At 34.7% G+C, this 13730-nt stretch overlaps 2 protein-coding genes across 2 annotated transcripts in view; one reads left to right on the top strand and one right to left on the bottom strand.

Moving 5' to 3' along the window:
- The window catches only part of LOC118746272 (translocation protein SEC63 homolog), a 7490-nt gene extending 6798 nt beyond the window's left edge, over positions 1-692 (top strand). The window contains exon 6 of the mRNA XM_036480111.1: positions 1-692. This exon is cut by the window's left edge and continues 30 nt beyond it. Coding sequence (XP_036336004.1) covers positions 1-193 — 193 coding nt within the window. The 3' untranslated portion in view covers positions 194-692.
- A 491-nt stretch (positions 693-1183) lies between these two features.
- LOC118746352 (myb-like protein X) lies at positions 1184-13247 on the bottom strand. The gene is made up of 3 exons (XM_036480207.1): positions 13155-13247; positions 1922-2015; positions 1184-1848 (listed from the first exon to the last, which is right to left on the bottom strand). The coding sequence occupies exons 1-3, from the start codon at positions 13245-13247 to the stop codon at positions 1184-1186; spliced, it is 852 nt and encodes a 283-aa protein (XP_036336100.1).
- Between the last annotated feature and the right edge of the window lie 483 nt (positions 13248-13730).

The raw sequence follows: 13730 nt of genomic DNA, 5'->3' as shown, positions 1-13730 counted from the left end.
AAAATTTCTTTTAGACTCCTATCTTGGCATGGATCAACAGCAAGAGTTGAAATTGGACGTTAAGAAAGCGCCCGTCCCACCTACAGATCACCCACAATGGGACCTTAGTGAATCGGAGCCCGAAAATAATGAACAGCATGACAACTCTAGCGATTTCACGACTGATAGTTCCGAGGACGAGGGTACCGACTAGATATATTAGAATGCTAGAATTTTATTTTATAATTTTATCATGTTTTCACAATGCTTTAGTTCATGCTTTTTATATTCTTGGTTTACAAATTCTTACATCCTTATGCGTTTTGAATTGATTGGAAATATGATAATAGGAGTACTGTCGATATGATTCCATCGACCTAACACACATTAACTAAGATTAAGAATAAATTTTAGGAACATATAATTGATATGGTTTTAGTAAAAAATACTTACATGTAGATACATCTATTTGAGCATTTGTCAAGAAAAATTAAATGAAATTGTAAAACAGACTACAACTTTTTTTTAAATGGTAGCATTTATGCTAGTTTTGTATTACTTATAAAATCCAATTTTACAATTTGAAATCAACACAGTAAAAGCAAATATTGAAGGTGTTTAATGATTAAAATTTATAACAAATGGAGGCAATTACATTCTTGTTTAATATTCGACTTTTGCCGGTGATGATGGTCGTCATTAGTGTAAAAACATAAACGTAAAAATAAATTCACAGAAACAAAAATAAAAAAGAAATAAAACTAAAGCAATTGTTTTTCTCCAAAACCATGTTGAGCACTGGTTAATTGATGAACCACCGCTTCAGAATGAGCAGCTGCACGTGTTTTTACTCTCAACTAAGACATCCTCCAGAAGAATACCGCAACCTCTTGTTGGGATCTACACATTTTGCTGCTGAACGAGCTAGCGAAAGGTAAAACAAAAATATACAAATACCTTCATACGCATTTTGAAGTGAAAATAGAAATTAATATCATTTAAATTACGATAAGCAGTGAGGGTTTGGACGCGGTACTCGGAAGAAACCTGGAAAAAATTCAAGCTGTTACAAATTCTATAAACAAGGAAGGATTACTGTGATATACTGTGAATGGAAATGAAGCATTAAATTAAGTTAACGATGTGCTAAACAGTCTGCCGCTCCACGAATTCTATTATTGTAAATACATATTAATCATTCTACTTATTCTTTTTCTGGGTCTTCTTCGCTCGCTTCAGTTTCCTTTTTGTCATCAAGGGTAGATTCCGATTCCTTTTCTGCAGTTTTATCAGCTTCCATTGTGTCTGTTGTTTCAACTTCCTTTTCATCTTCTTTCGCTAGATCTAAATTTTCTGCTTTCTTATCTTTTTCGTTTTCACTTTTACTATCTTCATCTTCTCCACTCTCATTTTTCTCTTCTTCAATATTATCTACGTTTCCTATTTCTTCATGCTTTTTCCCTTTGTCTTCCACTTCGCTGTCTTCAACCTCTTTGGTTTCCTTTCCTTCATCTTCTGTAGCTTCCTTTAAATTTTCTTCGTTTGTATCCTTTTCATCTGTACTCGCATCAGGGGCTTGCCTTTCTGTTCCATTGTTAACATGTTTCGAGTTCTCGCTGTTTTCTACTTTATTTTGCTCGTCTTTCACTTCTTTATCTTTTTCAGTTTCATTGTTGTCTACTTCTGAAGTATTGGACTCATCTTCATCATTTTCTTCCTTATCGGCACTATTTCCCTCTTCAACCGCAATTTCTGCAGTTTTCGCATTTCCTTCCGTTTGGTTCTCTTCCGGATCATTTTCGCTCTTCGCCGCATCGCCTTTATCACTTTCTTTAGCGACTTTTTCTTCAGGCTTTTCATCAGATTTATCTGTTTAGTATTGCAGTATTGTAATGTGGTGGCTGGTTTTTAAATACCAATTTTGAATACCATTGTCTTTTACCTTTAATTTCTTCCGCTTCAGGTTTCACATCTTCACTTTCTGTTTCTTCATTTACATTTTCTTCTCCATCAGATTTCTTTTCTGTTTCTTCCGTCTAACTTTTAATGAATTGTTACATGGCCAGGTTTAATGTGGAGGTAGAGGTAGGTAAAAATTGCAATGAAAGGAAAGATATGTACAAATTTAGTTACGAAAAATGTGGCAATGAATGATCAGCGGGCCCTTTCCAAAGTATTGCGGATTCAATTCTTTAGGAAATGCTCTTGCACTTACAGTTACTCACAGAAGTATTCGTTGTTTAGTTTTTTCACGGTATTCAAAATGTCTCCCATTGTAAATTTGTTCCTTAATTTTTATTTAAATTGCTGCCATTCTATAACAAAAACCATATAAATCAATATTGCAAGCTTTCTGCAAAATTCGCAAAAATTCAGCGAGACAGATTTTTACAATTGTTTAAGTTTGCAGTTTTGTAGTCTATTAAATTTTAAATTAATAAAGGTTAAGTTTTAAGTGTCTAGGCAGTATCGTTGATTTTTTTTCGCTGACAGTATCCCCCGTTTTCTTCCATATAAAAATATTTTTTTTATGCTTTGCATAGTAAGCAGTAAGCCCTAGCCACTTAAAACTTGCACTTTATTATGTTGAAATTTAATGGGCTACACAATTGCATACTCCAAAATTCTGATTAAAAAGTCTGAAATTTCGATGGCCATTTTTTTGAAACTCGCTGCATTTTTGCAAATTTTGTAGTAAGCTTGCTACATTGATTTATACGGCTTTTATTATAGAATGAGCTATATTTTAAATAAATATTAACGAACCAGATTTATAATGGAAGACATTTTGAATATCGTGGAAAACCTAAACAACGAATACTTCTATGAGTAACTGTATATAAACACACAAAGAAAATTTGTTATGGCCCGGGGACGAGACAATGTTTACCAGGCAATTTTTTTTTAGGGTTATTGTAACTGAAATTGTTGTCCATTTCGTGACGTCTTTGCAAGCATAGCAAATAATAAATAAAATAAAAAAATGTTTTTAGTATACATCGCTTTTATAAATGGACTTAAAATTAGAAAATAATATTTCTCAGTCCCATAGAATTTGTTTTGATAGTTTTTGATTTTGAAATTTTAGCAAAAGTCATTATAAACCATTTATGAGATTGAAAACGAAGAACGTAGAGCGCATGCAATACAAAGCATTAGATTTAATTGACAATAGTCAAACTACATAACATAGACCTAAAATTTATACAGAGAAAGTACAAATTTGAGATCGATTTTAAGCGGTCGTTATTCATATATCCACATACATACATACATATATTACCCTTCATATCAATTCAGGTCTATTACATGCGCCCCACGCTTTTCAATTTCAATATCATAAATGGTTTATAATGACTTTTGCTTTATGATAAATATGATGAAAATATGATATTAATATTTTTTGTAGATGAGGAGGGTTTTTATAGTTTCGAAATTGGTTGAAAATTGTCGTTTAAAAATTTTCTTATTTGTGTATAGGTTGTTTTTGCAACCTATTCAATTTAAGCTGTTTCGCATTTTGTTTTACTTCGTATTTGAAATTAAACTTTGAAAGAAAGATAAATATGTAGATGACAAGTAATAACGATGAAGACAAAAAAAGAAAGCAATAGTGAAGATAAAGACGAAAATGGAGATAAAGGCGCAAATGGAGACAATGAGACATACATAAGAATTAGGGTAACTGAATTGAAATTTTCCGATAGGAATCGAAATAAAATCAGCCATAAAGGTTACTGAAATTTATCGAATCATCGAACTTTATAATTATCGAAATTTATCCATGCTTATTAGGTTATCGCAACGTATCGAATTATTCAAACTGATCAATGTTTATTGAGTTGTCGAAATTTATAGACACAGAAACTTAGTTGTCCAAATTTACAGATAGTTATCGAGCTAGAAAAACGTGTGGGATTAACGAAATTTGTCAAGTTAAAGAAATGTATCAAGCTATCGATGTTTATTGAATTATCATTATTTATAGACTTAACGAAATTTATCGAGGTGTCGTAATGCATGGAGTTCTTTCAACTTACAGAGTTATCGATAATTATTGATCTACTGAAATTGGTTGGTTCAACGAAGCGAAGTTTATGGAATTTTCAAAATATATCGATTTATCGAAATTTCAAGGTTATATAAGCTTATCGATTTATCACTACTTATCGAATTTAATCGTCTTAACAGAGTGTAACGAGTCATCAAAATGTTTAGATAGTTTTCGAAAAATGTGGAGATGTCAAAAGTAAAAATTTATAAAGGTATCCAAAGTTTTTACATTTTTGAGTTATCGAAATTTATCGAGCCTTCGAATTTTACAGTTATCGAAATTGGTCGAGTTAACGAGTTTGTTGAGTTATCGAATTTTAGTATTCGTGAAATTCATCGAACTATCGATATGTATAAAATAATTTCATCTAAATTAATTCCGCGTTCATAACAATAAATTTAATTATTAAACATCTCTTGCGAAAAACAGCATATTCTACTACTATAATTTTTACTTACTGATAACACTTTTGACCAACGAAACATCTTTTGAGAAAATTTTACTCTGAATTTGTTTTCCATTTACAGGTTGAAACTGATGATACTGACGAGTTTTTTTTATTGCTATCGCTTTGCTCAAGCGAGTTTGGAACTTTTTTTCGTGTGCATCATGATCAAGTTGAGAACAAAAAGCAAAATCAATTGTTCTGAAGGCATTTTTCGCCCATTCATAAAGAGCTTTAGGGCTATTTATATGATCACCAGTTACACGTTGCATACTTGCTTTATGCGCTAATCTTTTTACAGCCCCTCCGACACAATCGCAAGCTCCTTTGCCGTGGGACGTCGCAAGAAAATTCCATTCGGGTTCGATCGCGAAGTCATTTTTATGATAGCATAAATTCAAAAAGTTGAATTTGTTTTTGTACTGCGATCCAGCCCCATCGGAGAAGTAAAACAATTTTCTAACACTTCTACATCCAAATTTCAAAAATGCAAAAGCCTGACGATCTGCTGAAATCATGCACGTGCAGGTTCAATTCAAATCACCGCGTCCGCAAACAGCTCAGCGCGCTGGTGCGACAGAAGAGCGCATCGAGTGACAAAAAAATCGATATCTCGGAAACAGAGTAAAAGTACAAATATGTCTTTACAGTTTTTTAAAGTGTAGCATTTTTGCCACAATTGTGCAGTATATTTATTCCAAAACAGCGTGAAGAAAGCATTCAAAATTGCATTTTTTTTTTAAGTTATTGCAAAATTAATTGTTTAAAAAAATTATGCGTCCATTCCACATTTAAAAGATAGTACACACACTACTTAACTTGTATTAAAAATTTCATTGCATTATCTATTGTGGTTTAAAAGAAAATTAAAAATTATTTTTTAATTTGAGGGTGCTAAAAACTTTAATTGTTAATAAATTTGACAAAAATTGGAATTTTAACGAAATATTCACATTGCGACAGAAGCATAACATATACTTTACAATGAAATATATATTTCCTGAATCCGTGATTTAACGAAATGTTCGAGGACCACTTGACATGGCTTTACTCATATGGAACACGTTACTTCCTTTTCACCCTCGGATTTTCGAAAAAATGCAAACACCTCCTTTTTACGAAATTTTGTATAGGTGGAGTATTTGCCACGTCCTCCACTCTCGTGGGCGGAAATTTATCATCGGATTTCGATGAAATTTAGTGTGTACTAGAGATGGGCGCGTGGGTGATTTTGGCTCACGTTGATGGTTTTGTAAATAACGCACAATCATGTTATTTTTTATACAAATTTCAGGTACATAGTGCTTATCATAGGTGCATGCATCAACTCTTGTGCAGAATATGGTCAGATGAACGCATGCCCGACGACTGGAATTTAAGTGTGCTCTGCCCAATCCACAAGAAATGTGACCCCGCCATTCGCGCCAACTACCGCGGGATCAGCCTTCTAAGCATAGGTTACAAGGTCTTATCGAGCGTATTGTGTGAATGACTGAAGCCCACCGTCAATGAACTGATTGGGCCTTATCAGTGTGGCTTTAGACCTGGCAAATCCACCATAGACCAGGTATTCACAATACGCCAAATCTTGGAAAAGACCCGCGAGAAAAGGATCGACACTCACCACCTATTTGTCGACTTTAAAGCCGCTTTTGACAGCACTAAAAGGAGTTGCCTATACGCCGCTATGTCTGAATTTGGCATCCCCTCAAAACTCATACGGCTGTGTAAAATGGCGTTGAGCAATACCACCAGCTCCGTCAGAATTGGAAAAGACCTCTCCGAGCCGTTCGCCACAAAACGGGGTTTCAGACAGGGCGACTCCCTTTCATGTGACTTCTTTAATCTGGTGTTGGAGAAGATAATAAGAGCTGCAGAACTGAACCGCTCAGGAACAATTTACTATAAGAGCGTGCAATTGCTGGCTTATGCCGATGAAAACCGCGAAGTCTGTTCTGCCTTTTCCAAGTTGGATAGGGAAGCAAAGCGAATGGGTCTGGTGGTAAACGAGGACAAGACGAAGTATCTCCTGTCATCAAACAAACAGTCAGCATATTCGCGCCTTGGCACCCACGTCACTGTTGACAGTTACAATTTCGAGAAAGTAGAGAATTTCGTTTACTTGGGAACCAGCATTAACACCGATAATAATGTCAGCATTGAAACCAACGTAGAATCACTCTTGCCAACAAGTGCTACTTTGGACTGAGTAGGCAATTCAGGAGTAAAGTCCTCTCTCGACGTACGAAAACCGCGCTCTATAAGTCACTCATCATGCCCGTGCTGGTATATGGCTCAGAAGCATGGACAATGACAACATCCGATGAGGCGGCTCTTGGAGTGTTTGAGAGAAAGATTTTGCGGAAGATTTACGGGCCTTTACGCGTTGGCGACGGCGAGTACCGCAGACGATGGAACGGTGAGCTGTATGAGCTTTACAACGATATGGACATAGTGCAGCGAATTAAAATACAGCGGCTCCGCTGGCTTGGTCATGTCGTTCGAATGGACACCGACGCTCCAGCTCTGAAAGTATTCAACTCGGAACCCGCTGGTGGTAGCAGAGGAAGAGGGAGGCCCCCACTGCGATGGAAAGATCAGGTGGAGAAGGACTTGGCTTCACTTGGCGTTTCCAATTGGCGTCAGTTGGCACAGAGCAGAAACGACTGGCGTGCTTTGCTGAACTCGGCCAAAATCGCTTAGGCGGTTACAGCGCCAAAAAAGAAGAAGAAGAAGAAGAAGTGCTTATCATAACTTTAAAATACTTTGGAAAAGATTTTTAGTTCGATTTTTTAGAAATATTTTGAGTAAGTTGAAAGTAGCTCCGACTTACCGTTGATTTTTGGGATTGCAAAATATTTAACAAGCGATTGCACGTTCCAACAGTTGGACTACACTCCAAAAACCACTGTCTTAGTTTTTTGTTAAGTTATCGTTTTTATTTTCTTGAACGCCTTCTACTTCTTCGTTGACACTGCACTCATTCCATTTCTAGGAAATTCATTCGGCTTTTTTCATATAAAATAGCTTTCTCTTTGCTGATAAGGCGTTCCAAATGCCTTTTACTATACATGCTGCTTATTTTGCAAAATTTTTTCACCTTTTAGTATTAATCAAATCACTTAAATTCACAATTTTCAACTTTAGCCTGGCTTCGCGTCATTAAACATTTGCAGAAATTTATAAAACAAAGCGAAAGTGTCTAAAGCAGATAGAAACAAGTAATTTTTAGCAAAAAAAAACCGACTTCAACTCTCATATAAAAAAAAATATATATATATATCTCATGATCCACTGATCGGATCTTAACCAGATTAGTATGGGACCACCTCTGAGACACTACGTTTCCGATGCAAAAAGAATTATCGAAATCGGTTGACGTGGTCCAAAGTTATGCGGTAACATACAAAAAAAAATAAAATAAAATCAAAAAATAATATTCCGACGAACTGATAACCTCCTCCTTTTTTGGAAGTCGGTTAAAAATAACTGCACTCTTTAAAGAGTAAGGCGAAAGGTAGAAGAATTTTCATATTACGCGCTTCTTTGGCGCACTACTCAGAAGCACTTGTGTAATGTAACGCAAAACTAAGTTGTTTGATGACTGGTAATGTATAAGATAATCGGAAAACATTTTTTGATGGCCTGTCAATTAGTTATAGAATTGATGATAGAAGAAGCACTTGCCAAAAATTTTGCTGGGATCATTCTTGAATTGCACGCACACTACAAAAATTCTCTGTGGAAGCTGCCCACCTCTGGTCTAAAAGTATGATCAAATAGTAAAATACAAACCTCATTCGAGACTTCTTCGTCTTCTTTCCGCTTTGCGGCCTCATCACTAGTCTTCGCCTGTTCATCATCGTTTTCCTTCGCTTCTCCTTTATGAAACGTACATATGTATTAGTTAGCCAACTATAAACATCCATTATTTAAAAAGTTTTGCGTTTACCTTCATCCTTTCTGCTCTCCGAGTCGTTTTCGCCTGTTTCGTCATCTCTCTTATCTTCTTCGTTTTGCTCTTTCTGTCGTTGGACCACAATAAATTATGATAAGTTTTTTTTTTGTTATAAAAATTCAAATGCTGCAAGCGGCTTAGTTTTGTTATCATTGCAGAGATCGCGGCAGCTTATAAGTTTTTCATGCATTCGTCAATAAGCCCAATACATTTGAATATTTATGCACGTAACACATAATAGTTATGTTTAATGAGACCGAAAAAAGTTCATAGCAGCTCTAGTTAGAGCAGAATCGAGCAGCTGTCAAAAAACAATAGAGCAAGTTGGAGCAACTCGGACCAGAAATCTCATGAAGCACTTTTCAGGCAGAAGTTCTCAAAACAGTTGCTTGCTCTAAGTTACTCCATCAAAAAAGCTGGTGCAGAAAATCGTGCTCTAAGTTGCTCTAGTTCCCGTAGCGCACGCTCATAAAACAAAAACTAGAGTAAGTTAAAGCAAGAAAAATCCTCATGAAACACAATTTTATGAGATATCTTAACCTGGCGTAACCTAGAGCAGCTCATTAACAACTTATCCCTGCCAGCAATTTGAAGAGAATTTTATCGCCTGTCGCTACGATACGATGTACCATGATTCAATAATCATGACGATGCAAAACTCGAATGCCACTAATGAGCAAACCTTTAATTATTTAATCATGATGACGATGTACTACTTCGTCACTATTTGATGTTTACAATGGGGTGGTATCTCATTTCACAAAAACAAAAAACATTTCTATCTATTTCTTGAAAGGTTATCGCACGATTTTTATTTTGCAACACTCAAAAAGTGATGGGAATGAGACCAATTGCATTCATTAAAAGATGTCAAAATATGAATCAATACCAAATCATTTGTAAAAGTTGGTTCGCATTTCCTTTTTATATCAATTTGAAGTTGTGAATTTAAGGTAATAAAAATAAACATGTTTTTTTCGGTTTCGCTCAAAAATTTCATACCTACATACATATATATATGTATAATAAAAATGTTTCAGTTGAACATTAAGCTGTGGCACAAACTCCTCCCATCCCATCCCTTGGGATTGGGATCTTATTTCTCCAACCTCAAATTGAGATAAATAAGAAATGATAACCAACTTTTTCAAATCCTTTGGTACTTTGTTCGTCCGATTCCCATCACCTCCAACTTTTTGAAATTTGTCGCACAGTGAAACTGACAGAGCAAATCTTGGAAGTTCTTCCAAGTATGAGCATAATTTTTTTTTAAAGTAATTCTGCGGTGGTGTTTCCAAGCTCGAAGGCATCCCAAATTTCGCATTACGTGTTATCGAAAATTTAACTTTCTGAAGAAGCGAATAAGCACTGGAAAAAATAGCAATATCACCGGCATTTATCGTATCGAATTAGTGACTTCCGCGGTAGAAAAGTTGGCGGGGAGTACTCGCTTCCTGTAAATCTGTGGTGTCAGGTATAAAAATTATAACTCTATCTTTGATATTTTTTTTAGTTTTGTTCACTAAGAAATAACTCTTACTTTACCATCCCACAAGAATGTAATACAGCTGCTGTCAACTAATTAACCACCCTATGCTATGCAAGCAGCCATTAATTTCAATAGAAAATCAGTTGCATAACACCAATTCAATAGCAATTTTTAAAATATAATTGGTGTACTAACATTTTTTCCTTGAATTTCGTTACGTGTACGTACGAGTATGTTGTTTGTACTTGATTTAAAAAAAAAAATGGTTGGTGGGGACTAAAATAAATGAAACATCTTTTTTCTTCAATTGGTTCTTGATTTATGATAAACTATTTCATTTCTATTTAATTTATTGACAGATTTTACAAATTGAAATTACTTGATTTCAGCATGATTTGCTTATAAAAGCTGGGTTATGCAAAATTTAGACTCGACTTGACTTACCTAGAAACTTAGAAAGGATTACTCAGCCTGTCAATTACCTTTTCTCTTTGTTTTGATGTTTAGCACTTGTATTTGTACACGTAAAATTGCAAACGTTTAATTTCTTTTTACGCCAAAATAGATACAAAATTAAAATTAAAATGAATTTATTTACGCGCATCAAATTGTGATTGTTTTTATTTAAATTTCTGTATTTATATGAAAGTTTGTTTTGCGATTGCCAGATGAATTACATTTATACAAGAAATTATATTTCCGTGGCATATTTGTAGGGATTTTATTAAAAAATTAAATGGCAGCATGATACTCTCACGGCTCTCTCTGCACTTAGAAATTTAAAAGGTCGGTGTTATGCAGACAAACTTTTGTTTGCCAAATTAAATGGCGGCTGCTTAGTTTGCTCGGAGGTGGTTATGTCGAGTTTGGCACAGGGTTGCACGTTCATTATGGTTTTCATGGCTATTGCCAACACGAAATGAGAATTTCAGATGTACATAACGCGCAAAATTTAAAATTTTTGTATATGACAACACCGAATTTGCTGCAGTTTGACCAAACAAAATTAGTTTGCTGTGAGAGTCGCCAAACTCGCTCTCTCCGAGTTTGCTGCAACAACAATTGCACGCAGTTTGCCAAACAAAATTTCTGCATAACACCGACCTTAGATATCAAAAATCTTTAGTTCTCAAAGTTTCTGAGTGAAGTTGTTTTTGTTTTTGGGTAACTACATACACGCGCTGCTCATGTGCCAGATATACAATTTTCAAGGCAAGTCATGTCTAAGTCTTACATAACTGAGCTTTAAATTACAAATGAACCGTAAATTACGATAATGTGAACATGCGTTTACTCTGTGTTTTTTTTTATCTTTGATTTACAGTACAAAAACTGAAGTTAACTGCAGTACGAGAATTAAAAAACACTGTGAAAACGGAGCTGATGCTCGTTTGAAAGGGGATAATTCACGCGTTAATGCAAATAAGGGCTTCTAATGCAAATAAACACAGCCTCATCATTTTAGTATTTTTTGAGAAAAGGTTGGCTTAATCACTAACGGCTAAAGCGGTTAAAGCGGCTAAAGTACACTTTTACGAATATGAGCCAATCCAACGCATTATTTGATGATACAGAATCCTCAGTTTTACAGCATAATGTTTATTTGTGAAAACTTTAATTAATTTGATTTACCGAAGTATATTTTGCTTGTTGGGTAGTTGAAGAGGATACCTCTCTTCCTCGTTTCCATTCAACACATTTCTTGAGTGCAAAAAAATTAAACTTGATAAAAAGTTCTAATTTTGCAGATTTTCAGGTTAAGAAGTTTTGGTTGAAATAACCTTTAAATTGCTTTAATTTTAGAGACTTTAGAGAAATGGCACCTAAGGAAAAGTTTAGTATAGCTAACATTGGTAGTCAATTAGTTTGCCTATAGTAAAATATGCTTAGCACAATCTGCCTTAAATTATTATTAATATTAAAGTAAATATGCATGTTCACATAAAAAAGCTGGCGCAAGCCTAAAAGCGCAAGCACTTCAGCAGTTTTGTTCTTAATATTAGGGGTATTCTCCGAGTCTTTCAAAGCCCTTGCAAGTGGCACAGATTGCAATCCGTGCACCGTGCAAGGGCTTTGCAAGACTCAGATAATACCCCTATTATCTATACAACTTCTATTTGTAACCTTGTCGTTGCAAACGAAAACAATAACACAAACTATCGAAATCCTAACCGCTAGCATTGAAAAAAAAATTAAACATCGCACATAGTACAACCGGTCAAACTTATTTGATTTGTTTTTCTTTTAAGTGATAAAATAAAACACGGAATAAACGGATAATTAGGAGTTTATATAAGAAAAAAGCTAATAACCCTTATCTTAGAATAACTTTTCTGACATACATACATATGTTATTATGCATTTATACATCAGATACCACAAAAAAGGTTTTATGTCCTTTTTTAGTTTGGTTCTAGTTTACGAATAATTGCGTATGTTTCAGAATTTTCAGTTGCTGAAATATTGATGCTTTTTCAAATACAAGAAAAAGAATGCGGTACAATGTGCTAAGCGTTACTGTCCAGTTTCATAGTTTTTCAAAGGACCCTCCGAGGAGTCTGAACTTTGACGACATATAATTCGGTAAACCTCGGTTCTCTGCTCCTACCAAGGCATTTCTATATTTTCAATTTATTTTTACAGATGAAGAAAAAAGTAGGAAAAAACATACGATTTGTACATACGTACATACTTATATATTTTGGGCCGTATGCATACGAGTAAAAGTTCTGAAATTTTAAGAAAAAGCATTTGCTTAGGTTTTATGCCTGGCAATCGTTCGATCGTTATGTAACTTTTACCAAATTAAAGGGTGGACGTAGGTACAGATTTTTAATTATTCGCGCATCGATTCTCCTTACAACTAGACGTTAGACATTTCTGCTTCAAATCACTTCGGAAGGATCTTAAACTTCGATTTTAAATAGCAGGAAAATTCAGACGTAGGTGGACAATTCATAATAAAATTACTATAATTTGAAATTTTTGCTGAAAATATATATGTACATGTGTATGTATGAACATATCGCTTATTTAATTCTATAGTCATAATCCAAAAAATACAAAAATTTAATCAAATATGCAGAAATGACCGCGAGCGCTAGTAATAACAAATGAACAATTATCACGATAAGGGCGGGCTATGTCTATTTTACGTACGTAAAAGATGAGGTGGTGGTGGGGACTTATCGAAATCGTCACGTAAAAATACTTACATATTTCGAATTACGAGACGAGCAGTACGTTCACGACTGTTATAATCCGAAATAGGCATTTTTACGTGACGAGTTGCTCCTTCATGACTGTTACGATTCGACTTCATGACTGTTACTGACGACTGGGGTATCATAATATATAATTTTCTTTCGTATGGTTTGCGATCCGTGAACGGACGTTACGATGTGAGCCCTGAATAGGATGAAGAGCACGTTCACGTATGTCATAATCCGAAAAGTGTTTCTACGTGACGAGTAATACGATATCCTATGTGACGATGCGAGCCCTGGGCTCATCATAAATATTTATACATTTAGTAGTCCACAAAATAATAGGACTGCGATATTTTGTCCAGTTTTTGCTATTTGGCTTTGTTTATTTAATGTTTTTTTTTTTTTTATAAAAGTAGCTGGTTGTACAACAAACACCAAACATTATGCAAAAATTATAAAAATTCTGCAAATTTTCACCAAAATTTCCAAATTTTTAATCAGAACCTTTAGAAAAAATTTTTAGCCTAGTATAATGGATTACAAATTTGAAGATGCTACAAAATCCTGTTGACTTTTGGCTTTTTTTTCTGACAATG

The sequence above is a fragment of the Rhagoletis pomonella genome, unplaced genomic scaffold (genome assembly GCF_013731165.1).
Source record: "Rhagoletis pomonella isolate Grant_MI unplaced genomic scaffold, Rhpom_1.0 Rhpom_scaffold_00010, whole genome shotgun sequence".
Taxonomy (NCBI): domain Eukaryota; kingdom Metazoa; phylum Arthropoda; class Insecta; order Diptera; family Tephritidae; genus Rhagoletis; species Rhagoletis pomonella.
This window is presented reverse-complemented; position numbering and strand designations above follow the sequence as displayed.